Source organism: Phasianus colchicus, chromosome 11 (genome assembly GCF_987193195.1).
Source record: "Phasianus colchicus chromosome 11, bPhaCol1.hap1.1, whole genome shotgun sequence".
Lineage (NCBI taxonomy): Eukaryota > Metazoa > Chordata > Aves > Galliformes > Phasianidae > Phasianus > Phasianus colchicus.
The window spans coordinates 5,544,282-5,572,138 of NC_143446.1; the positions used below are offsets into that span (position 1 = coordinate 5,544,282).

Consider the following 27,857-nt stretch of genomic DNA (forward strand, 5'->3'; position numbering starts at 1 on the left):
GCACAGCTATAAGCATCTTTTTTTTTTTTTTTTTTTAATTACATTAATGTCTTGTAGAATTCTCCATCATCTTGTCACCTTGCAGGACTTACTGTGAATGAAGGAAAGCCTGGACTCCAGCGGATCAGTAAGGTATGCTTGCATTCCATCTCAGGACTGATGTTTTTCACTCATATCTCAAAATAATACAGAATCCAAACTGTACCATCAATGTTGTTACAAAAGGAATGCTATCACATTTTGTCTCAGACCTTAAAATCACTAACTTAATTTTTCTATGTGGATGCAAATCCAGTGACCTCTCTGATTCTTCCATTACACTGAATTTCCTTTGAGAGTGACAGTAATGTTGAAGTGACCTTTTTTCTTGTGATTGTCATCCTCCCTCAAATGTGCAAAAAATATTTCAAAAGTTTGATTACAGTACAAGTAGGAGTGTATTTGCTCATTTGTTGAGCATGTGTAGTAAAATATCAATGTGCTGGTGATCCAGAATGGTGCACATGCTTGGTGCCTGTCTGTAAATATATCAGTCAGCAAAGAAAACAATAATAATAATAAATATAATAGTAATTATTATACTTTGATATATTTCTCCCCAAGGACCCTACACAACTTAACGATTAGCGATAGTTGACTTGGATTTTTATCCCCTTCACTGCTGTTCCCTTCACCTGAAAAGATTTTGGAACTCAAGGCAATCCAGCTTTCAGTGGTATGAGTGAAGGAAAAATATTCACTCTAGGATGACTCAGGACACGAGATCTGTTTCTCCTGCTAATTTACCACAGGAAAATTTGCTAGAATTCTGGAAATGTGAACACTGTTTAAGAGGCCCTTTTCTGCATTTGTCATCCATTTACCATAATAGAGAGCTACTTGACTGGGAGATATTGCGGGTGTTGTTTATTACAGAGCATTCAAAGCACTCCCTACATGTTACAGCTGATACACAAAAGATCATTTCAAATGCTTAAAAATGAAGCAGTTCTATAGTAATGTGACCATATAAATGCATGTGAAAAGACAATACGTTGCCAGAGATCCAATTCTTTGTTTAAAAAATGTGAAGGAACCATAGGCAACAGCTGCTCAAGAAAAAAAATACTGTTTAATACTACAGCTGAATAGTAGTTGTATATGAAACCTTAGAATCACTGCATCCTGCAAACAGACAACTCAAGACCAAATTCATCATCCTATTTTCATTTCTATTTTTTTCCTCTAAGGACTGAGAATTATTTGTGAGCTGTCAGACTCAGTACTGGATAAAAGACAGTGCTATGCTGTTTCATTAATGAACTGAACACTGTAAAGAATATGCTAATAAAAGATTACTGGTCAGTTAAGGCCAATGGTTTTAAGGATTAATTTCTGTATAAATACAGCACTGACAGAAACTCTTACACTGTGCACTGTTCAGGTTTTTTTTTTTGACTTAAATAGGTGTGGATCAGTAAAGGCTATCAAGTCTATGCAGTTTTTATTTACATTTAGAATGATATAAAGAATGTCCTTGGTACTAATGATGCAATCTTTTTGGATTCTGTTTAATCATATCCCTTATTGGTGATGTCTATATCTGTTGGACGAGGCTAGCTAATTTATCTGCCTCCTCCTAAGGGCTGCTGCAGCAATACAGTGACTCAGCTAATCTAAATTGTTATCTGTTCTGGCTGAATTGAAATATTTTCCCTGTATATGGAACCAAGAAGATTCTCAGTTTCAAAAGAAAATTTATATTAATTACATATAAAACTGGGTAACTGATTTCAATTATTTGTCAAATTCTGTGATACAGTTGCATTTCTTGCAAAATACGTTACTGTACACTGCATTATTTTTAACATTAACATTTGTGCTTGGATTTTGGTATGGGAAAAAGAAGCTTAATGGAAAGCACAATGAATCTTTGACAGACAATGAACGTTGCTGTGCCAATAAGACAAATATTAAATATTTTTCTATAAATAAAATGGGAGGCATTGAAATAAAAATCTCTCCTATAGCTCTTATAGCTGGCAAAAGTGATCCTGATTTCCCCTTTATGCTGCCTTCCAAAACATCTGGTGTGAGTAGAGGCATTGCCCATACTGTGATGTTCTCATACTGTGATGTAGCAATTGTTCTACTAAGGGGTTGGAGATTAGGTTTTTCACACCATACCATTGCTAAATACTAATTATTCATACCTAAATGTAAGGCCTTCAAGTCTTATAGAGCCGAGCAAAGGTCAAAGGGGCTGACTGTGTAATTACATGCTATATAATATTTATGTAGTTCCATAATCTAGTATATGACTAAGAAAAACTTTCCAATATTATCCCAGATAAGGGGAAAAATATTGTTCTTGCTTACACAATACAACCTAGTTTGCATGCTGATTGATGTGATTTCACACTGAAAAATACAGAAATAAGATTATTGTAGCATAGCACTTCCATGAGGAATGGGGAAGAAGATTATTACATACCTTTTAGTTGCTGTTAAGTCTTGTAGCATCTCTGAGTGTCAAATGTCAGAGATTATGGATCTGAAACAGAGAAAGAGATAAATGAGAAAAAAATTCTCTCTCAAATAACCTGGGAGTAATTTAAAAAATGATTTCTTAATTGTACTTAAAGTACAATTACCTTCAAAGTGATTAAAACATACTATTAGTGTAATGCAACTGACTCACAGAAGAGCTATTAAGAATCAGAAGTTAAAAAGTCATTATTTGTTAAGACTTTCAAATCCTGCTCAAGACTAAATCTGTTGTTTGTCTTGCACCAGCCTCTCTTCTATTCATTTCAAAGAGAGGATTTTTTTTTTTTTACTCATTTGTGGTCTCTGAAAGGAGTATAACTCTTAACAGATAAATATAAAAATTGATATGACAGTTTTAAGAGCATTTAGAACATATCAAGAACCATTACTTCAAGAGTTCAGTTCACAGGATCACATAAACACTGTCACTGTGACGCACTATTCTTCTTGACAATATAAAATACAGAGGTAGGTTGGTACTTGCATTTTGTACTGCTGTGAATGTCATAAAGGTTTGCTTTTAGAAAGCACTCAGACATCCATTTTAAGTCCAATTGATTATTCATGGGTTCTTAAGCAGCTATGTTTCTTTAAATGGCCAAAATATTTATAGAGAGGTATACCATAAGACCATTAAAGGGCACAATGATTGTTATGTAAGCAATGGAAGATTCCATGAATACAGCACTTAATACATCATGATTTTGCAATGTTAGCATTAGCTTAGGGAATTCTCAGGTTTATTTTTTCACTACTATATTACAGTTGACCTATAACTTATCTATTCAGTCATTTAAAATGCACATAATGGTAGTAAATTCTTGGTTTGCTCTTCATAAATTGGTTAAAATAACAACAACAACAACACTTGCAGAAGAAAAGCACTTAAAAAAGACCAATTTTGTTCTACTTAGTTATATTGTCTTTGATTTAGTTGGCAGACTTTTTGGTCTTCAGAAGGTGTTCACACAGATTCTCAATGAAAGATGATATTTTTAATTAGTATTTTTGAGTGTTATCTGATTAAGACAAATCTTAAGGTTTTAAAGACCAAAAAAAAAAGCACATTTCTGTGTGAGCACAGTGCATCTGTGGGTATGCATATGTGTGTCTGATACAATTCAAGCCTTCAGCTCCATTTTTAGCAGAACTTTTTTTTGGCTTCTTTACCTTTTATCTAGTATTCATGTAGTATTCCTTTTTATTCTTTACATAACAAACAAGATAAAATGAAGTTACAAGGAAACTTGCAAGAGCATAAGAAGCACTGAGAAGCTGTCCTTTAGAAAAATATTTAATCTTCTGAGTCCATCCAATTCCAGTGTTACAGTCACCATGAATATATATCTTATATTTGTTAATCATAGTTCCTATTGCTTATTTCTCTTTCTAATGATGACTGTCCTCCACAGTGAAAAATTTCCAGATTTTCCTGTTAGAATTATCCCAACATTGTATATGTAGGCTGTAAACAGTTTGTTTGGAAAGACTGGTACTTAGTCATGTGCAAAACAGTAAAAGCATCTTAGTATTTGAAATTGTTATACATTACGCAAAATCAGAAGGTTCACTGTTTCTAAATTAGTCTTCTAGATTGTATGAGAAAACATTTCTCACTGAGATGGAAATAAGTTACCTGTTTCTGAGATCATAGTACAATAAAGGCTATGCTTTCAGAGTTAAAAGAGTAGAAAGCACAAGAAAGACAAGTTACATACACGTACTGCATTGCTGATACGCTCCTCTAGAAATACAACCAAACTATATTTTGTATATGCTTTTTTTATAATATATGTACGTCTTACACATGCCCTTTTATATACATTTGTCAGTCAATTCAAGCAATTGTTCCATTTTTGCTATAAACTGTCTTTAAACATTAATTAATTAAACTTCTGTATCTTGAATAATGAAAAATTTGAAAAATTGCCTTCAGTCTTAATAGAAGTTTGTTCTGAGTAAGGCTGGCAATATTTGACCCTTAAACAATCACACAGTAAAAAGCACTTGATGTTTCTTTGTATTTGTATTTAAAGTGTTAAATAAATAAAACCCTTAAAACATGGGATATAGTGAGCCAAAAAATCAGATATTTATTATTGGGAAATGAACGTAAGACTGGTACTAGTATTGTAGCTTCAGATTTTGGAATAAATCATGAGACAAACTATTTTAATAGATGTCTATTCCATAATCATTTATTTGTTTTATAGTAATCAATCACAGATTGTAACCTGTCTTTTTCTATCACAGGTTGTCCTCATTTTCTCTACAGGATTTTCTGAGAGTCCTCTTCTCAGCAAGCATTACTTGTGAGACTAAAAAGCTCTTTTCTGCCCTACTAATTCATTCATGTTCATAGCTTGCAAAGGTAAAAGTACTGACTCGAATAAATATAATTTATAAATTAAATTGTCATAATTTTTCTGTATACAATTTACTGGACTGCAGAGCATGGTGAGAGTGTTATACAGTCCTTTTTTTCTTTTTTTTTCTTTTTTTTCCCAAGAATGCTATGTGGGTTTATGTTCAAGGAAATGCTGCCAGAGGATCATTTGCTTTTGTAATGTCAGGGAGACAAAATGTTCCTTTTAACATAAGTACAAGTTAAATCAGTTCGGTCATTGAGCCCCTTGGAGATTACAGCATCTTCTCCCATGCTCTTGCTGCCCTCTCTTTGGGAGTGTTATGGGTGAAGGAAGAAGCTCCTGCCCTGGCAATAGAGAGGCTGCTCTCCTGAGTCAGAAGTGGGAGAAAAGTAGAGTACTTTTTATTGCCTTCTTAAATACTGCTACAGCCATCAAGTTCTCTCTGAATGCTAGAATCATAGAGTTATTTAAGTTGGAAAAGTCCCTTGGGATCATCAGCTTCAACTTCATCCTAACACTGCCAAATCCATCACTAAACCATGTCCCTGCTGATGCTGAGAAAATGATACATCTTACTGTATTATTCTTTAAGCCTGAAAATTGCAAGATATTTACAGAAAATAATAAATTCAGCATTTACACAGAGAAACAAATCCAATATTTTTTATAGCTGGAATGACCTTGTGATTGATAGAACTTGAGGAAATGGCCTCAAGTTGCACCAGGAGAGGTTTAGACTGGATATTAGGAAGAATTTCTTCATGGAAAGGTTGGCCAGATGTTGGAATGGGCTGCCCGGGGCAGTGGTCCAATTGCCATCCCTGGAGATATTTAAGAACAACTTGTAAGTGTATTTCTTGCCAGTGCAGAACTATTTAAATTGGTATGCTTATAAAATGTGAAATTGGCCAGGTAAATATTTACTAAGCTGATATAAATAAAAGAGAGCTCTTGTGCCTTAATTAATATTAATACATTTCAGAGTAATGTAACCTGAAAATTTTTAAATGGAATTGCAATCAGATATTCAACTCAAAAAATTGAACATCTCTTTACTAGACTTTTATAAGCTCTATCTGAGCAGAGAGAAATATCCCTTGCGTCACAGTCATGCCTTGTTACTCATGTTACCACTTTTTGGCAGTTAATGTACCTTTCTGAACAGCTATTTTCTAGGATGAAGCACAGGAAAAATAAAATTTCAGCAAAAATCTCTGACAAATACCTTGAGAACTCACTAAGCATTGAAGCCACTGCCCTCGAATGCATTAGCTTCACAAAAGCAAGGTCAAATTTCCCACTAGTTTTATGGTTTTGCTGCCTTCCTTTTTATCTTTTCATAAAAAATATGAAAAAATACAATATTTTGTTACCTATATATCTTAAGTATGTTATTTATTTTATGAGGGCTGTTCCAAAGGTAATGCCCTCTATCTTATTATGTTGGCCCATGGTGTCATAGGTTGGTGGTTGAGGTTGAACCTTCCGGCCAGTATTCCACGACGTTCTGTTGCTGTTTGACAGAGGGGCAATCTGACAAAACGGCATCTGACATGGAAGTGTGTATGAAGCAAAGGTGTGGAACTGAATTCCTCTGTGCAGAAAAAATGGCACCTTTGACATTCATCTGCACTTGTGAATGTTTATGGAGACCAAACAGCAGATGTGAGGACAGTGAGATGGTGGGTGGTGCATTTCAGCAGTTGTGACATTGACTGTGGGTCACCTCCTCCAGTGCAGTTTTTATGAGTGCAGTCTGCAGGCTCTTGTTCATTGCTGATAAAAATGCATAGCTAATAGTGGTGACTGTTAAAAAACAGTGTTTTGTAGATGAGAACGTGCTCTATCAAACAGTTACTGTGCTCATTGTATCTGTTGTAGTTTCCACAGAGATAAATAGAAGGCATTGCTTTCAGCATAATATACACATATGCAGCCCAAGACAATTCCTCATCACTCAGTGCATCCCAGGCAACAAAAAGGCTGGACTCTTGTGGGCTAGGTAATAAACACTTTGGTGTTTAAATGACCTCCTGACAAACAAACATACAATCTGGTAATCTGTGCTCTGTCCTAGAGATTTGTGCTTTGTGCTCTAAGTCAAAATACAGGATTTTGAAAATATAGAAGCTGATTTTGTTCTTTCTAATGCAATGACTTAAACAGTTACTCCCTGGAGTGCCTATTTTTGTCACATCTTCATATGGCTTAGCTGTACTTCTGCCACCTTGGACAACAAAACACAAGGAAGATCAGAAATAGAAAACTGACATGTTTTTGCTTCAGGGACATCATAGCAGCAGGTGTTCTGGGAGAATTCAGTGAATCTGTCTACTGAAACTAATGGAAAATGGGACTGCTGGAGGTCAGACACCTCAGGTGAGAAAAGTTGTCATGATGTATTTGGAAAATTGCATACTGGAAATTTGGATATGTTTGATAGAAATAACACAGGTGTTAGAATATACATGTGGACCAGCCTTGTAAGAAATGCATCATAGGTGAAATGAATTTGAAATTTTAGTTTTTTAGAATGTGTATTACTTCAAATTCAGCAAATCCATTATACAAATATTGCCCCCATACTAACAATCAGCACTCACATAAGTGACTCAGATTTGTGTTCATGAAGAACAATATATAACTATCCTGCTACCTTTAAGGGAGAAACATATTTAGAGAAAAAATCATCTATAAATAAAATATAGAAAGGGGTGTAGTGTAGAATTATCAACTTTGTTTAACAACTCCTGTTATTAGAGATATTGTATGTCACTATTATATGCTGCATGGTATCCTTGGCATATGGTAAATATCCACTTCAGCCCATATTTTCTGTTTCCTTTATATGTATGTTCTTCATCAGTCACAGCTATTATCTGTCTTATTTTTATGGAAAATGTATGACAATTTTTGATGACCTACTGGTTTAAATAAATTATGAGCCTTTTAACAAGGCTCCTAGCCTGCATCTCTGCAAGGATTGCCAGGAGATATGCTATAGTCTAAAGGACTACATTCCTTGTTTGCCTTATTTTCAGCAGAGATTGTCCAGCACTTATTGTGGAAATGGGCCTTAAGTGCCCACTATTCCAAACTCCATCACACTGTCAGCTATCAATGTTCTTTCTCTTTGGTTCAGTCTCTGTTCCTGCCCTCACCTGGCTGGCAGTCAGGTACACTGCTTTACTACTGTAATCTTTGCACTGCAGACAGTGAGCAGCTCTGCACCCTGCTGATGTGGGCAGGCAGCTTCTGCCTGCTTGCAGGCTGAGCTGTACCAGCACACCTGGACATAAACACACGTACAAGCATGCCATTAACTGATACACATGAAATGTAAATCACACAAATAATGGGATGTTTCTTTTTCTAACCATGTGGTGCGCAGAAGCCCATGTGGCTCATAGTACATACTAGCACATAATTAAAAGAAAATACCTCCCTGGATTCTTCCCATTTCTGTTTACTGTTACTATATGCATAATATAACGTACAGGATAATGGTTGAAAACGTGAGTAATTTTTGTCCATTGAATGTAATTATGCAAGTCTACAAAAATATTTTTGTCAATGAATAACTGGTAACATGAAATATTAAAAGTTTTCATTTAAAATGTATTTAAATTCAGCCTGCTTGAGTGTTAAGTATCCCTGATTTCTAGCATGTATGACTTGGCTGCCTCTTTCACTTGCAAGACATACAGTTACCTGAAAGTTACTTCTCTCTAAAATGCTAATGTAATATTAGGAAGCATTTGACCAGCCCAAAAGTTTAGCTTGACATGATAATAGCAGAAGAATATCAATTCAGATCATACTGCTCCTAAGCTGCATCTCTGTAGGTCAATCTGAAAGTTATGCCTCCTCTCTATTTCCATGGAAATTACAACAGATATAAAGAGCACAATAACACTATTTGACAGAATTCTCAGCTATAAAACAATGTTTTTCAATACAGTCACCGCCATTAGCTATGCATTTTTGCCAGTGATGAATAACAGTCTACATGTCACACTCATAAAAATCTGCACCAGCAGAGGTGACCCACTATATCACAGCTGCTATGATAGCATAATTGCTAGGAAAATGTTGCTCAGGAAGCCTGTCTTTCATTGGCCTGAACAGATGGAAGTCAGAAGGTGCTAAATCTGAATGATACAGTGGCTATGGTAGGACAGTCTAGCCAAGACTGGAAACATGCCCAAAGGTCTTCAAATTGATATGGCATTACTTTCAGAGCAGCTCTCAGTGTTGAACTTTTTTGGTTGTTTCTCTGTTAATACCATTGTGTAGATGTGAAAAGTCATTATAAAGTGTACTGATTTGGATACTTCATTCTCGGCCAACACAATTAATCCCCAGTAATTTGATCTGTTTTGCATTGTGATTTCTGTGTTAGGAAACAAGACTGAAAATTTCCATTGTACTCTCTGCTTTGATATTGACCCAGTTTATGATTTTTGTCGCTCAGTGTACCTGTGATTCATTATTCTCACTTCTTAAGAGATGTAATCAATGTTGAAATAACTCATAAATGCGTAGTGAAGTGTTGAAGTGTCATAAATAGTGAGCTGGGCAAAAAGTGATGTTATTAGTTCTTTCAGGCAGTGTTCTACATAATATTAAATTTAGCAAGCGCTCTGTCATTCTACTGATACACTTTGAACAAAATTTTCCATTTATAGTAAGAGCTACAGGATGAGCTCTGCTTTTTGTTTTGTGCTGCCCTAGGGACCAAGTTCATTGAGGTTTTAGCCAAGTTCAGTTGCCAGTTACTTTACTGCAGCGTTGGATTTCTAATGTCATTACAGTACTTAAGGGTTGCTTTGAATGGCAGTAATCTAACAGATGTTTTAAAAACCTCTGGAGTCGACAACTGGAGAATGAGTCTAAATTTTTTAAATTGTAGTCAGCATAATGGAAGAAGTAAAAAAAAAAAAAAAGCACATCCTAATTACAGAGGAGATGCTAATGGAGTAGCACACAGTGAATATAAACAGAATATGTGAAGTTGGACATACCTGTTCTGCCCAGTCGTACGCCTCCAGAGTGCACAGGGTGTGTGAATGGGGTTCTGCTGTTCCATCAGCAGCCAAGCTGAGGCTGTTGGCCATGATTACAGTTAGGATCAGTCTGTATAATCTTAACTCAATTACTTTGCTGCATTGAGAATGTACAATCAAGTACTCAGATAAGAATCAGATTTCATCAATCAGAAAACAAAAGTTTTCCACGCAAATATGTTAACAAGGATGGAGATCTTCCAGCCCACAAATGGGAACCACCTCACTGCTTGATGTTTAATCATTCGTTAATCCATTTTACAGTAAGGATCCTGACATTTAAATTGCTCCCGATCATATTCACTGGCTGCACACACCTTGCCTTCATACAAAAGAGTACAGCTGACACTGAAGGTAGGTTTTTGGCCTGCTAAAGAGCCCTGCTTAATACTTCTGCTGATGTGCAGAGTGGAATGGGCTGTAGTTCATCCTGCCGTGCTTAATTTTGCTTTGCAAGACTGGCTGCTTGTTGTCAGCGAAACCAGCACTTCTGGTGGTGCACAGGAAGCAGCCTGGCCAAAGGGGGCTGTTTTTCCACAATCGTTCTTCTATCTAGAACAGCAATTTCAAAAATATGTATCATTTTTGAGGGAATCAGACTGCTTGTTTCTCAGCAGTATCTTCAGCGGGCGGCAAAGCAGTCGGTACTCCATAAAAACTCTCGAGTTTTTCTTTAATTTGGTCTCCAGCCTTTTAGAAGAGAAGGTAGGCGAGACCGTCGCTGCAGCTGTTCAAAGTGGGGAGGAACCAAGAGCTCCTCAGCCTTGTGCTTTTACCACCTGTGAACACGTAACACCAGTGGAAACGATGCACGCGCACTGCGTTTCTCACAGCGTTTGCACTCTGTGAGCTCCCGCTCCCCGCCACCGCCGTTCCCGCTGCGCTCCGCTCCACCTCACGGCACGCGCCGTCCATCGCTGCGTGCTGAGCGCAAACGCAAACGGCTCGGAGAGTGCCGCCGCTGTGCCCCGTGCTGCGTGCTTATAAATAAAACCTCATTCGCACGCGCGCCTGACGCCAAGCACCGCGCAGCTTCGCGCCCTGTCTCTTGCACCGGGTGACTGACCGAACCCGGCAGCTCGCGTAGCCCGAAAGATGCTTTACGGCGGGCTTTTAGCTTAGCTACGGCCGCTGCCGCTGGCGGGCTCGGCGCCAAGGCGGATCCAGCCCGGCAGAAGGCGCAGAAGGGGCAACCGCTCCGCTCCGCCGCGTCCCGCCGCTGCTGCGCCCCGCGGCCTCCCCTCAGCCTCCCCTCAGCTCCGCGCCGCCGCTGCGCGCGCGCTGCTGCCCCCTGGAGGCGGGCGGGAGCGGCGGAGGCGCGCGAGCCGCAGCGGCTGTGGTGAAAGCAGCGCCTCCCCGCCCCGGCCGGCAGTGAGGCGGCGACCGAGCCCGGCTGCGGATCGCAGAGCCCGCTGCGGCGCCCGCCGCCCTCCCGCCCGGCTCCGAGCCCTCGTCCAGCCGCCTTCCAGAGCCTCGCCTTTCTCCCGCCCGGCCAGATGATGAACTTTCTGCGGCGCAGGCTCTCGGACAGCAGCTTCATCGCCAACCTGCCCAATGGCTACATGACGGACCTGCAGCGGCCGGACCCGCAGCAGCCGCCGCCGCCACCTCCCTCAGCCTCCTCGGCGCCCGCTTCGGGCTCCCCGGCCGCGGAGCGTCGGCAGCCGCCGCAGTCGGCGCCCCCCCAGCAGCAGCCGCCGCCGCCGCAGCAGTCGGCGGGCAGCAGCTTCTTCAGCTCCCTGTCCAACGCCGTGAAGCAGACGGCGGCCTCGGCCGGGCTGGTGGACCCCACCTCCGCCTCGTCGGCCGCCGGCAGAAAGTTCAAGCTGCTGCTGGTCATCGACGAGCCGCACACGGACTGGTAGGTGCCCCCGGCCTCGCGCTCCCCTTCCCTTCCCCGTCCCTCGCGGCCCCGCTCCCCTTCCCCTGCCGGGATCCCTGGGGGCGGTGCGGGCCGGGAGGGGCTGCCCGCAGCCGGGCTGGAAGATGGAGCACGGACCGGAGCCCCGGAGCGCCGGCAGGGATCGGGAGCCGCGTCCGTCGGCACGCTCAATAAAGCTTCTCTACCGCACCGAAACGGCTTGTCCTGTGTTTAGTGAAATAAACACCGCGTGCGAGCGCGGGGGGCACGAATTTGCTGTGGGTGCCGTGGCGCTACGTGCGCTGATTCATATTGATGAGCGCGCTTGTTTTCGTGCTCGGCTCACCGGTGCTGGTGCGGCTGCTGAGATGCGTGCTGGGGCGAAGGTCCTTCAGCAGATCGGCGGCGAGCCCGCAGCTGTGCCTCAGCGCTGTGCGTGCGTGTGGTGATTAGAGTAATTAAAAGCTGGGCTTTGGTTTGCTTCCCCGTTTGATTTGCCAAAGCCGAACTTGTACTGCAGCTCGTTCCTTCTGCCCGTGAGAGAGGTCACCGCTTCTTCAGAGCCGTTTGCCGTGTATGACTGTGCTGAATGTTGTCGTTTACAAAAAGATGCACGTTTTTTCACCGTTATCATCTTTTCCTGCCGTGTGTTTACATGTCAAGCTGTGAATCCCCTCGCTCGGTGTTGCCAGTTGCCAGGTGTATAATATCTAAATTGTGCCTAAAAATAATACGGAGTAAAACAAGTATGTTGTTATAGCACTGACATCATTTGGTAATGGATTGCGGGTCTGTGATTTTACTGTCAGCTTCTCGAATTTGTTTCCCCACTGCCTAGCCGTTCGTGGGCAGTTCTGATTTGAGATCGTTTGCTTTGAAATGGTACTTTAATATAACATTCAATACAGAAATTTACACGTGATAAAAATGGACTCATCCATAGCAAAGGTACTATGCTCATTAAGATAATGTTACCTGTTATGTCTCCCTTTAAAAACAAACAACAAACCCTACAAGGTTGTTGTATCTGCCAGACTACAGAGAGCCTCTGTGTCTACGTCACAGGGATGCATCCATGGACACTGCTCACTGCCTTGCAGATACATCTGTTTATTTGACATTCTACAGTGCACACATTTCTGCTTGGTAAATTGAATAACTAGCCGTGTTCATCAAGTTTGTTTCTGGTACCGAAGCCAACCTGTGTACTATAACCATGGAATGTTTTACATACTTGATAAATGCATCCAGTGTGAACACAATATTTCAGCAAACCTCAAGCTCTTAAGGGTCTGTTTTGTGAATGCCACCAACTGCAGTTTGGGTAGGTGGCCAGATACATTCTCAGATGTACACAAGGTCATACTTGCCTGCTTTTTCTGTATTTTTTTCTTTCCCATGGTATGTGGTACGGATACATAGTAGTTGTATCAAGAACAGTTTCATGGTACTGTGCTTGTACTGTCTCTCTTTTCCCTCTAAAAAGAGAATCAGGTTGCAACTGGGGATTTTAAAATAAGAGTTGAAATGCAAATGTGTGTATTCTGATAAGATATGCAGAAAAGTTTGTTCTGTACCTTTGGAATTTTGGACACCCATATTGGAAGGTATTGCAACAGGATTTGACTGTATCACACTTACGAGCAGGCTTGGACTGCACTATAAGTGATAATTATATTGAAGGCTGGAAGTGGCAGTAGATAAATGACAATGATCTGATGGCTCTCCCTCCAGCTCCCTGCCTGGTATGAAGCACTGACGTACAATTTAGTGAGATGAGGAAGCTGCTGTCATGTGATCCATGGAAAAAATACTGCCAACAACAACAACAAAAACCCCAATACCAAGTAAATCTCTTACGCTGAATGTAGATTCCTGAGAAATGATTTCAGTTGATTTATTTAATCCTGAGATGAAGATTACGTGCTGGGAATTTTGAGCTGCATTGTGTTTTCCTTAAATTGAAAGTGTGTCTATTGCCTTTGGGTTGCAGTCTCAATAGAAATCAAAGAATTTCCATCTGGATCGTAATGCAATCCTACTAATTCAGTATTCTCTTTCTAGCAAGCTCTAGAGTATGTATTAAGCACCTTCTTTTCTGAGCTAGACATATTGCCCCTTAATTTTAGCACCAAAAGTACATTGTGTTTGTATTATGTTTAATTTCCATTAGAAATTAACTCATTAATAAGTCTGAGATGTAATAACCCTTCCAGTGTTGTTGTTGCTAGTGGATTCGTATGGGTTATTTTAGAAATAAATGAATGTCCAGTTTTTTGCATTTTTAATCTTGATCTCAGTGTGTTCTATCATTTTCTTGTTGTAAAAAGCTTTTCCTTTCACAGGTTTTAAAATTGTTCTTTTACTGTTTCTTTTATGGTATAGGAAAATTAACTTACCTGTGCTCATTTGCATGTTTTGCCATGCTATCTTGTCTGAATCTTTAAAGAAAGAAAGCAAGTATAGTCATCTTGTCAAATCATGCCCCTTACTCTACTGACTCTCAATCAACTCCATGTTAGAACTGTGAAAGATTATTTTCCTACAGGCTCTTCAGAAACTTGCAGTTATGTAAAGGACTTCCAATAAAGACAAGACTGCCAAATAAGCTGATGTCAGAGGCTTTGTATCAGTTAATACTGTTACCCCTGCCTCCATGACAAGTGAAGGAAAAAAAACAGGATAAGGCTTTCAGTCAGCTTCCATAGGCAAACCCAAGACAAGCTATACTCATTGCTTCTGGTTCTGACAGAATACTTTCTATTGGTCTCCTTGTACATCAAATGATCCTTTGGTCCAAAGGTGGAAGAAAACAACAGTCATTTTTGTCAATTATCTTTGAAGCTTTCTCTCATTCTAGACTATCACTATAAAGAAGGGATGACTTGTAATTCCAACACTCTTCAGATGAAGCAGTGCTATTCATTTATATAAAAGCAGTGAAAAAGCTCTTCTCATTTTCTGGCCCATTCTTTATGCATTTTGGCATCATGTTCTTTTCATCTGCAGCTGCATACTGAACAGGTATTTGTAATACCTTCATTGATGTCCAGATCCTTTCCCGAGTTACCACATCTAGTTGAGAACCTTGCAATGTATTCAAAAGGTAGAAGTCATTTTGGTGGAAAATCAGGATTCCCAGGAACTTCATGGATCTGCTAGGGAGGGGAAAGCTTCAAAGAACCACTTTTTACTTTTAGACTTTTATATAATAGACTTCAGCCTGATTATTTTGCAGGTTTAAGTATCTGTGTTGCTATTTTTACAATTGGAAGAATCTAAGAAGTAAAATCATTTGCTCAAGGTCATTCAAGAACCTAGTGACAGAGCTGAAATAAAACCTAGATATTTTGCTTAACCTTTTCTTTTAATTCTCCTTTTCCAGCTGTTCTGCTGTGTCCAAAATTATAAGCTAGACACGTTTATTTTACAATATATTCAGTTCCTTCAGGAAATAACCATTTTGTTCTGCATGCAAAATGTGCTGAATATTCAGTTCTGTGTGAGCAATTGATTAGAGGGTGTACATCAGTGGCAAGGTGCCAAAATGCTGCGTATGTAAATCCTTGTCTTTACTGAAAGCTTATGTGTATTTAGAAAGTTGTTTACGTGCTGAAAAGTAACTATTGCTTGGCTGGTCTCGTGCTTCAAAGATTGATTCGTTGACCATAGTGATGAAAGAAGCAGATGTGAAAAGCACAGATCTTGGAAGTATCAGTGCATTTCCATTCTACTTTTCTCTCCACCCCAATAATTACACATTTCTTGTGATGTTTGCTGCTTTAGTAGTTACCTATCTTTTGTTAGGTCCAAAAAATCATTTCCAAAACCTTTGTGCTGTCTGTGGGTGAATGTTGCTCATCATGATGTTTTTAGTCTCTCTGGCATCGTCTCAGTACAGAAAGACACTGACTGATGATACAGAAATTTACTACAGGTTGTTTGTTTTTTTTATGTATTTTGTTTTTGAGGTGATTTTTTTTTTTTTTTTTTCATTTGTCCGGGCAACTAGAAGGTGAAAACAGTTTCAGTTTAAGATACTTACGATGTTATGTGTAAGGGTAATTGCCAAACAACTTGCATACTACAACAAGATTTTATTGCGTTATTTCTGTAGGGATGATTCAGTTGTGCATAACCAATTAGGCTCTGAGTATTTCCAAACCAAGGTTAAATTAGAATCAGAATTTGTTTTATTAGATAGCAGTATCTTTTAATAATTGCACCATTCTTTGCAAGTCTTCTGTTAGCAAGTTTTCCAGTCTTAGAAGGTGTCACTTAGATTTTAGTAATGCATACCTGCCGGCAGATGCTTTGCCAAAGCTCTTGATAATCTTCTGGTTAACAGCAGGATAACAGTCTCTGTAAGGTCAGTGTTCTTGCCTGTCTCCTGGCATTACAAAGCACACTGCTCCTCATAGAAGGAATAAAGCCACAGTGTAGAGTAGGGAGGAAAGCCCAAAGTGGGGAAAAGTTGTATAAGCAGCAGGGATTGCAGAGGAAGGGGGGATTGAAAGTTCCTTTACACTCATCTAGGGGCTGAAGGTGAATAGTTTTTCAAATCAAGCCATGGGAAGAGACTGCTGTGTTCCAGAGGTGTAGGGAGACTCATTTGTATGAAAAGCGTGAGGTCTTAAGACATGCAAAATGTAGATACAAGCCTTTAAACAATGAATAGAAAGAGAAAGAATTCTTATATATTCTTGTATCGTATATATTTTATATAGGAAGAAAGGCAATAGGATAAACAATTTCTGTTGGTTTTAAACATTATTTATTTATGAACGGCTGTGCCTTTTGCAACAAGAAGCTCTGAATACAAAAGGAAAAGCAACTTTCCTTTTGGTGTAATGCTCTAATTATCTTGCAAGGAAGGGATAGAGACGATAAACTTTCTGAAATTTAGCAACAGAGATAAAGATTTTATTTTTGTTTCTTTTTAATTCTTGCTTCATATGACATTCTTGTGTTTTAAAGTGATCTTTGTGAGGAATTTCATCTGCATCTTAAAGAGTTGGCAACGCTGCAGAGTCATTACGGTTACAGTCTTTGGACTAAGTTCCTAATACCCTTAAAAGTGGGATGGCAACCAGATTGTTACATGAAACCAGCATGTGCTTAGATAGCTCCTTACAAGCAGGTGGTTAGAACGGTACTACATCTCAGCACACATTGCAGTTAATTCTGTGCTAAAGCTCTGCATTTTTTTTAAATCAAAATAGCAACATAATTAAAGGAGACATGAAGACATGACTGTAACAGAAATGCTAAATCATGGCCTGAAACAGCGATGGAGCACCTGGTGGGGAAGGCAGGGCCAACCCAGGGAAACTCGGTTGTATGCAATGCATCTGAGTGACTGAAAGGGGTGGAGCCAGGATCCACCTCTTCCCAGACCTCATTTGAGAGTTGGCACTGGAGGTGAGAGTATCTCACTGGAGATTTCTGTGTGCTTGAGGCCTTCTGAAGGTAAGCAGATTCTTTTCTTAGTTTCTGTGTGCACAGCTGTTGCATTTGAGTAAGTCTTCTTTTGCTGCAGCCTAGGATCTTGCTGCTCTGCTGTCACTGCTGTGCTTTCCATAGTGTTACAGCATTACAGTGACCAAAAGTAATATTGCTGTGAGCACAAGCAGCACGTCTTTCTGCTGTCTGAGAGGACAGATGAAATAATGTGAGCAGTTCCAGAAATTTTTATTTCGAATTCTTATCTACTTGTAAGGTATGAGAAACCAAATAGCTTTTACTGAAGGGATGAAGCTATGGCACAATATGCCTTGTTATTTGTTCTTTTTCCCCTTTTTCTTCTTTCTCTTATTTTTCTTCTTTTTTTTTAATCTTAAGTGAATGTTGAGCAAGAATTTAAGGAGGACATGCAGCTGGACAAACTGAAGTGAATGGTGTAGTAATGCATTAACAAATCTGAATTTGTAGCACAGTCTTATTCAAATAGTACTTCATGACTGTACTCTGAAATGGCCAACTGATACAGTCCTTCACCAGACAATGTGTGTGCTAGGATTTGATGATAATGCAAGAGAAAATTCCAGAGGGTTTTTTAGTTCACCTTCAGTTCTCTAATGTTTGAATGCCTTAGTATAAATAACAAAACACAGTATGCAATAGAGATTGCCTTTTGACAAGATATTTATAAAAAGTAAAAGTAGAAAACTCTTTCCAGAAAGAGCTTTTATCCTCCAGATTGTGTATTTCTCTATTTAAACAGTTGCTTATGTGCTGTGATGTAATTTCAGGCAACTTAGTGTGCATGAGATGCTCATTAGAAATTTGAACATTCTGTATCTGTTCATTTTTGATTTTGTTTGCCATCTCCTCCACCATACTTCGAATTGTAGTGAATCTTGCAGTCTAGTTAGTTGAAAAGTGAAATGTCTCCAGAGGGCTTTCCGTATTTTGAGCTGTTTCTGTTTTAAACAGACACGTTAGTCTCTGTACTGTAAAAGCTACAGAACACAGCAAGCTGTACTTGTTTTTATTAAAACCGTGTTTCTCCAAAAGATCAATGCTAAATAAACATTCTTGCAGTATATTCTTCATATAACACTTCAGCATTTGCATTTTTAGTACCCAGTTCTTAATAGTACAGTGAGATGGTTTGTATGCAGTATCGCAGAATTTTATTACCTTCAGTATTCATCCAGCCTGCCCCCAGCAACTGCTCTAAACTATGGAAATCTCTTTAATATTTTATATATTTGTAGATAAAATGCACTTTGAATATAAAAGCAACATGGTAAGACCTTAGTGTTTGTGTATAAAATGTGCCTGAAGAAAGGAACAAGAACTACAGAAAGTTGTATTTGGGTACAGAACCTGTGAAGAAGAATTCTAGGCCAGACTGGATGAAAACTGCCAGATGAAAGGGTAATTACAAGTAGGTGGAAGAGCTGTAAAAGAAATGGCGAGGAGAGCCACGAGCTGTGAAGTAAATATTGCCTGAAATAATGATATTTGTCCCAAAGATGAGGCTGTTTACAATGTAGAGTGGGAAAAAAAAAGTGTAAGAAAGTGATAAGACCTTAAAGTGCCATGGCTGGGAGGACATTATAGCTTGGTCTAGAATGTAAAATATTTGCTTGATCGCACTGCTGCTTTTGCTAATTAAACAACTCTGTGCTGAGTCAAACTGACTTCTGAGAAGGAAGCCAATGCACTTTTAGACAGCCAGATGGAGGAGAATGAGGATGGGTATATGGGTATTCACGGCAACATAACTGCAGACTATGAGTAATTGGAGACTTGAAAAAAAAAAAAGTGGGAAAATTGTTTTGTTTGTCAATTTTCCAATACTCCTTTCATCACAAGTGTGTATCCACCTGGCTGAAACAGAAATAGTCACAAACTCTGATAAACACTCTGATTTAAAAAAAAAATAATAATAATAAAAAAAAAAAATGGTGACCAATGTAAATCTGTTTGTATATTTGCAAGCAAAAGCTATAAAAATGGTAATTCAGAAGACAGAGTCTTAAATCTAAAGAGGCTCTTACTGGTTTTCCTGTAGACAGACCTGTGGTCTTTTTCATCAGATTCTGCTGTTGCTAGAATGTGGCTTGTAAAGATAGTATTATATTTGCTAACTTGTTGCTTTTAGCAATGAGCTGCTGCTTCTACAAATCAGCTACTTCTATCTCATTCAATCACTGTTTGGTAACTTTGCAACAGTGGAAATTGCAGCTTGTTCTTTTGAGTATTGCTCCAGAGGGGACAGATTTTTCAGACAGAACAACGTCTAAAGCAGAACTGCACCAGCCCTCAAGCTATACCTAAAGCTGGCTGTTTTCTGGTTTGGCAGTGTCAGGCAATAGCATGGGACATCTGCTTTTCTCAGTGTGATTGTGGCTGCCACTCAGCAAGTGAGCTGCCTGGGCTGATGCAGGCCACCAGAGGATGCCTGCTTACTCTGCTTCTTTCCAAATTGCAAAAATCAGCAGAGATGGGATTCAATTAAGGAATGGATCCAGTAGGCTGTGCTGAAGAAGATGGAACTTCAGGTTTGTTTGTTTTTTTTTTTTTTTTTAAGAACTTTTTCTTTTTTTTTTCTTACCTACATGCGGCAGCTGTTTTCATCCCTCTCCTTGTGTACCAGTTACTGAAGTGAACAAAAGATGCATAGGATGTCACTTACGTTGCTGAGGGGGAATAGTCTTCTCTTAACAGCTTTCACCACTGAGCACCTGTGTTTGGACTCAGAGCATTTTTTGTAGTTATGAACTCTCATACAAAAGGGGCGGGAGAGTTCAAGCTTTTTCTTCCCTCCATGGGCATCAGGTTGTAATCTTGACATGTGCAGACAGAAGTGTAAATGCACTTTGCATGTATTTGTAAAAAGCACCATTGGGTGTGTGGTGTCTAATGAAGCGTGATAACCTTTTTTTTTCATCCCTTACCAAACAGAAGAAAAATGGCACATGGCACCATCAGCTAGTCTGGTGCCAGAAACTGCAACTGAAGGCAGTTTGGGTGCAGTGTTTGCAGAGGAACAAACTCCCTACTATTGATCCTCAGAATGGGACCCACTTCTTGAGATGAGAAGAGATTCTGTAGGAGCAGAATTACAAGTTCTTAGACTCTGTGTGGAAATGCTTTAGCTCTATGTGCCATACTCCTCAAGAGGAGAAGAGAATACTTTTAGTTTTAGAAATATAGGAAATAACATTCATGGTGAAAAATAGGATTATGTTCAATATATAAATCAAAGTAAATGATATTAATCAGTAAAAGCAGCTTGTTTTAATGCATGGTTGGTCAAAGTCAACATCTCTGCTGGATCTGCATTTGGCTCGTGTATTGTAATAGATAGCAGTTAGCATGTAAATTGGATTTCATTTTATGTACCACAAAGAGCAAGATTATTGTGGACCCATATAAAGGTGTGTGTGTGTGTGTACACACACACATTCCTCTTTCTGCAGTAAAGCAGGGTTGCTTTCCTGAATGCCCTGTCCAAGGTTGTCCTTCATGGTAAGGTTGAGTTATTTTGCTTTGTCTGTAAACTCGGTAAAAATCCTTGCATGTGAAACCAGTAGCAGTTCTTTAGGGATGTAAACAAAGAAAAAAGGTTAGAAACAGCTCTGATCAGGTGGTTAACGTTATAAAAGTACACTCATCATCCATATCCTTTAAAAGAAAATTAGGTGCCAGGATGCAGGCCTAACCTATATACTTTTATTATTTTCAAATGGAATAGTTTTATTTCTGTTCACTCTCAAATTGAACTGTTAGTAATGCAGAGTTACTGTCTTCTACAATTCTTTTTATCAGCTGTCCCCATTAATACTGCTAAGTGCATTCTGAGGATTGTGTGCAGTCATTCATCTAAACTATGTCAAGAAATAATACAACAAACTTCTAGAATTATTCAAAAGCTGCAATCTTTCTTTAATAATATGTCAGAATTTTTTTTTCGAGTGTTATTGCAATTGTCTAGATAGGATAAAGAGGAAAACTCAATCTGCATTTTTCATTTAGTCGTCTTTTTTTATTAACATTCATTTCATTTGACCTTTTATGTTGAAACAAAAATGAAAATATTTAGCATGAAAGTACTGTGGAGTCTAACAAATGACAGTGAAAGGTGTAAACTACTTACTGGCTATGGAATGTCTCAACATTTGCATAAACTACCAATGGATTTTTGGGGAAGCTGTAGGTAAGTCACAAATTTTATACTAGTTGATACTATTCAAAAGAGCAATTTCAAACCTCTTCTCAGGGATCACTTGATTATTCTGGGGAGTTTACTCCTGATTTTAATTTGTCACTTTTTATTTGAAAGAAGAAACATGTATGATGTGCTGGTTATAAATTTCTAGGTACAAACTAGAGTAAATATGCAAAAACAAGCTTGTCCTGTTAAATCTACATTTATTGTTTTAAAGAAGGCACATTCTGTTTTTCCAGTAATAACAGTAATTGAAGATAACCCCATACGTTCTTGGACATGAAACGTAGAGAACTGCCTGAAAATCCAGAATTTTTAACATTCGTGCTAAATAAAAATCCTGTTAAGGAAAGGAAGTTCATAGATTGAATCATATGGACTTAAATCCTCACCCAAGCTACACGTATAATTGACCCATGCTGCCCAGGATGTACACACAGAATAAATAGTAGTACTGACAAGTGTATGTATGCTAGTTTCAGTACAGCTAATGCTAAGAGCAACCATACTGAATGAGCAGGATTGGAAATTAGAAGCTGGAGCACACGCCACAGTTAAGATGGGCCCTTATTGTAAACATGCTGTGTTGTGCTCAGTTGTTGCCTGGCTAGATAGATTAAAGCCAGCATGTGTGTACCTCCCTGTGCTGTAAGACATTTAATTTGTCTTTGTGTGTTCAGTGGCTCTGTTTTTTATACCACAGAGTATGTGCAACAGGGAGGCTGATAACTTTTGCTCAGCAATAGTAATAAAGTGGGGAGAGGAATTTAGAATGGACAGAAGAAAATCAGTTTCTGCACTGAATTACTGTTTACCATTATTTCTGTACTGCTTTTCACATAGTTCTGTAATGAGTAGCAAAACGTATTTATCCCTCTGTGAACTTAGAATTAAATTAATAAGAATTAACTTAGAACTAAATTAATAAGTACTAACATAGAATGTTCAACTGAATACTTGCAGTGAGGTCTCAGCCTGCCAATCCATGTTTACTGTTTTGAAGTCTTGAGTCATTGAGTCTTTGCTCATTTGACTGCTTTAGAAATAATTCTGCCCCTTTTCTTTGATAATATGATTCCTGCAGTTCTGAAACTTGCCTTTCTAGGCTTTTCAGACACTTTCTATGTCATTTGAGAAACATTTCAGAAAAGGAGGCATTGACCTCCTGGCATCAGATGGACAGAAAAGGCTAAAAGCTTTCAGTTGTAGCAAACAATTGGAGCAGATTTCCCACATTCCTAAATTAGGTGCCAGTAGTGTGAGCAATTATGTCATAAAAGGTTCAGCATTTGGGTATCTTCATAATGTCCAGAATGGCTAAAGATTGTGATTAATAGAACATTATGCATATTTGCACTGTATTAAACAACTTAAATACAATGCATATGCCTCATATTTACAATAAATACAATTATTTGTATACAAGTAATGGATCTGGAAGTTTCCAGCCAATTTTTATGAAAATACTTTTGTGAATGTTTCATCCTAAAACTTCAGCAAAATTCTTACAAGAGATATGGGAAGGGAAAAGGAAGGATAGCACTCACCAATCAAATGAAAGTAAGGGTTTGTTTTTATTAATTCCTAAAGTAGACATTGAAATGCTGGAAATTCAGTCTTATGAAAATTAGTTGTGACTGAAATGCATTTCAGCTTAGAGAAAATCCCTCTTCTGGGCAGAAGTCAGCACCATGACTCAGCTGCTGCTCTTTTCTGATAAAATGTATGTGGGTGGTTATGCTGCAGTAATCTCTGTAGCCTTCCCTTCTGTTAGTGCCTACAGACATTTTTCTTACACCCACGCATGTTCTCTGATTCCATACAGCAGATTAATAGTTCCTTTGTGACAGTTGGAAGATGTATATAGCAGATTCTGTGCTGTATGTGTACAAGAGATGTACATCTATTGTTTTAAAGAAAGCACGTCTATAGTAAAACATGTAATCAAAAATATGGGAAATATGTTTAAATAAAATTGTAAATCCTACATGTGAACACTGGGACATCTGTTTGTTGTTTTTTTTAACACTAGGAATTTATCTTATTTCCAGGGTGAATTTTGTGTTTTTTTCAGCAGAGATTTGTTGTTTTTTAGTCAGAAGAAATCACTAGAACAAACACTATGTAAAATGTTCATGTTAAAATATCTGACAGTATCTTTAAAAGCTGGTAGGTGTTTTCCTATTTTCTTTAAAACCTGAAGGTGCTGGACAACTGTTGGAGTCTTCAGCAGGTGAAAGCAGAGATTTGATAAGATTAGGATTGCTTGTCTTTTTTCGAAAGACAAGTTACACAATATAAGGTTCTACATTGCTGTGTCACTCCAAATGAAATGAAGAGGAAAAATGAGTGTAACTTCTATTTTATTGTGTCTATATATTTTTTTCTTGGTTTTCTTTTCTAGAGTGTTTTATTTTTATTTTAGAACTAAATTATATTACAGTCCATATATAGATAGGATGACAAAGATTATTTACTGACTTTATAGCACAGTTTAGAAGTCACTGAGGACATGTCTTCCTGCATGCACTCTCATCCATTCAGAGCATTCTGAGAGAATGTTACCATAGTACATGCATTACACCTTTACTGTGAGCCTAAACTTGCCAATCTTGTTTATTTTAGTTTATATTTTTTAGTCAGTATGAATACATTATAGTCTAGATCTCCTTTCTTCTTTTCTTTTAACATTATTTTTGTGATTCTGTAGTATTTTTTTTTTTTTTAAGTGCATACACGGAACCTATAGGGTATGTTGTGTGGGATCATTGCTAGAAACAAAATTAAATTACAGAAGGATGGGACAGGAAGGAAATGATTTATAGCTCTGTCCCACTCTCAGATAAGTGGGAAGCTTTACCATTAGCTCATACTGACAGAAAATCATTTTTCAAAGCACCATTCACTAAAATGGCCCATAGCTCTACTGTCAGCTGCCCTGTCTTGAAGTCAGTTGATGCCCCAGGTCATCGTGACTTTCGTCATGATAGTCAGGCACTTTGAGAATGGCCTGCTGCATCTCTGTTAAAGAATAACAGTGACTGAGTAACCAAAATGGGCAAGATTGTTGGTTTGTTTGTTTTTTTTTTGTTTTTTTTTTTACTGAAGGTATCTTTTATCATAATTGTCAGGTTTTATTATTTTTTAAATAAAAGCTCCTAGTTATGTTTGTGCTCAGGTGGATTTACAGTAAATAGAAAGATTTCTTTTTAAACCGTTTATATTCGAGGCAATAGCTAAATTGACAGAGTAAGTTTTTAAAATATTAAGTGTTGCTGAGAGGCCACTAATGTGGCATTAACTGAGAATTTGCTTTTTTTCCATTTATAACTTATACAGCGCAGAAAGTGTTGCTTAAGACTCTGAAGACATTGTCTTCAATCTGTATATATCTCCCCCAACTCTATGTATTGGTTTGTGTAAGTAACTCTTGCTCCCTTCAGGCTCTGTACCAGCCAAAGTAAAGGTTATCTGAAATAAGCAAGCTTCGTGCATTGACCTACATAGCACATGCATGAGTCACCAGCCTTGTAGTCAGTTTGTTTAGGGCTTACTGTTGGAATAAAATCTTACGTTGTCTGCTTTTGCTGATGGCCTTAATTCTAAGTTGTTGGTGGTGGGTTTTTTTAGCGTTAGAATGTATGAAAGAAAAGATTACTTAATGTGTAGGCAAAATTAATAAGGACTGTGTGAAAAGTAGAAATACCCCCAAATGTTTTTCAAGTCTGAAAATGGAACGCTTTCTTCTAATAGAAGTCTGCAAAGAAAGTAAGGAGACAAAATTGCATTAACTTTGAAACAGATTATAATATAGTTTCCTTTGTAGAAGTAACATCCAAGTCTGAATATTTCCTTCAATCTAGTCAAATTATTGGATTAACCTTACAGTTCAATAGCATTAACTATTCAAGGTGAAAGTGATACTCTGTGTAGGTACAGAAGTCATCCCAACAGCTTATTGTGCTCTGATGTCTTACCGTGATCGCGTGTACTACTGGGAGGGGTGGTATAACAAATTTGCAGTCTGCTCTTCTGGTGACAAACCAGTGAAATGTAATGCATTCCCAGACAACAGCTGTAGCCATGAAACAACTTTGAACTGTTACCTTTTGTGAAATGATTGTGTTCAAGGAAGAAAAATAACTACTTTTATTTCCTGGGCTCAAACCGACTCGTTTCTGCTTTAGCCAGGATACAATTACATTAACTACATTTTTAAAAAACAGCTTTTGACAGCACGCTTTGCTTACAGCACCAGGAGGATGTTCTTGCTGTCCTTTATTGCTTGAGCTCCAAATTAAAGTTAGCCTTTGATTGATAATGTATGTAATAATGTCCAGGATACTTAAAGACAAGTTTAGATGAGACAAGCAGGATGTGCTTGTTTCCAAAAATGATTGTCTGTTTATAATAACACCACATTTAATTGCATATAACATTCATTTCTGCCCCTATTTACTGTGTGTGCTCTGACAGATCAGAGGAGGAAAACATACAGTTGAAACCAAACATGCATTATCATGAAAAATTAAATGGAAGTTTAGGGAAAGGTATACAGAAGTTAAAACCTTTTTGGCAACAATTCAAAAAGTAGCTCTCATTGGAAATTATGTAGATGTAATTTATTCTATGCAGTGTTGTATTATGTATACGTTAATGAATTTTGTGGTTCTCTATATATTTATTTCTACAAATAGATAATGGGCTTAACGATGCATCCATGCAGGTTCTTACATATGCGGGATACTGAATGAAGCCCAGGAAGAAGCCTGCTGAGCAGTTGCCAGTGAGACAACTAGAACTGACGACTTCTGAAGAAGATGGTAGTTCTTTCTGTAAACCAAATTCAAAGATGAGATGATTTGCATTAATCACTACAGTATATTTTTTACTATGATTAGATAATGATAAAATAAGGTATATTTTCTTTGAAAGAGAATAGTATTTAGGCAATAAATAGAAAATGAAAGCAGAGATATTGTGTTTAGTACCCAAATTCCACGAGAAAGAAAAGTGATAGGTGACCAGTGCCACGGAGAGAGTTTTTATATGCAAGGCTCAGGTTGAGCATTAAAGGAAAGGACAAATCTTTTTCAGCATGTGAAAAGAGAGTTAGTTTCTACTGTAAATATTGTTTGGAAAGATACTTTGATGCAGTCTGTCTCAAAATGATAAAGAGTTGAAAATACAAAATTTATGAAAGAGAAGTTGCTTTTGATTGGAGTTTTTGTAATATTGAATTATTTTGTTGTTAATAAATTATATTGATTTAACAAAGACAAGCATGAAGGAGTACAAAGCTGGAATACTTTTCTTCCAGAAGTATGATCAAGGGTTTAGGACATTGATACTCTTCAACAAGGTATTTAGTAGCTTTAAGGATATGTTAAAATACACTGGTTACTGTGTGAGAGCAAACCAAGGCTTCATGGAAATTTGGCATGACCAGTCATTATAATTCTCTTAAATATTCATCCTTATTTGCAGAAATTACATTTTTATTTTTTATCTTCCATGGATATTTCATATTTTTTTTTAGAGACTCTAAATCAAGAGGACACTGATTATAAAGAAATAAATAACTGCGTTTAATTCAACACGATTTCTAGTATTTTGCATTCAGATTCTTGCTAAAGTTTCCAATAAAAGAAGAAATAAAAATGTGTTGTCATTTGAATAATGCAAATGTTTTAGGTTGGGGTTCTTTGTTGGTTTCTTCTGCTTGCAAAGTACAATTGCCTAGTTCTGTACAGAACACTAGCGTACTATTTCTTATCTTTCTGTTGGCTAGGTTTGTGAAACAACAAATGTTTTATGAAACAACAAATAATTATCATAAACTGTTTTGTTGTTAGAAAAGAAACAAGATAACATAAATTCAGAAAGCATTATATGTTGGTGATGCAAAACATTCTGTGAGAACTTGACTTCCGTAATTTGCCTTTACATAGAATGCTGGGTTTTTTTTTTTCCTAGTGATTTTATTTTAACAGGTCTGATTTAGATTTCAATTCACAAAGCAATGTGAGCACCATCTGGGAACCCTGATATTCCAAACAGATTGGAAATAGGTCTCCAAACCAGCCATGTATTATTATTACTAATTTCTATATTTACTTATCTGTCTAGCTATCTATTATTTAATGCTCAGCTTCTCTAAATAAATGGAAACTTTGCTCTGGTCACTAAATGTGAGAGTAGAATAATTTTCCCTACAGTGCTTGGCAACATAGTCCTAAGTTTTTGTTAGCGTTAAGATCAAGCAGCACTGATTTACATTATATAATGTGCTCAGATCTTTTAGATCTTTTAGCATGTTTTGCTGTAGATTGATCCTTCTAACAGTAGTA

At 38.0% G+C, this 27,857-nt stretch overlaps 1 protein-coding gene across 2 annotated transcripts in view; it reads left to right on the forward strand.

Moving 5' to 3' along the window:
• The first annotated feature begins 11,266 nt into the window (after nt 1–11,266).
• SYN2 (synapsin II) overlaps nt 11,267–27,857 on the forward strand; it is a 148,771-nt gene continuing 132,180 nt past the window's right edge. Inside the window, exon 1 of one of the 2 annotated variants that reach the window (XM_031609057.2) lies at nt 11,267–11,825. In XM_031609057.2, coding sequence (XP_031464917.2) covers nt 11,461–11,825 — 365 coding nt within the window. In that variant the 5' untranslated portion in view covers nt 11,267–11,460. The remainder of the gene's footprint in view (nt 11,826–27,857) is intronic. The other variant, XM_090148074.1, reaches the window with a different exon arrangement.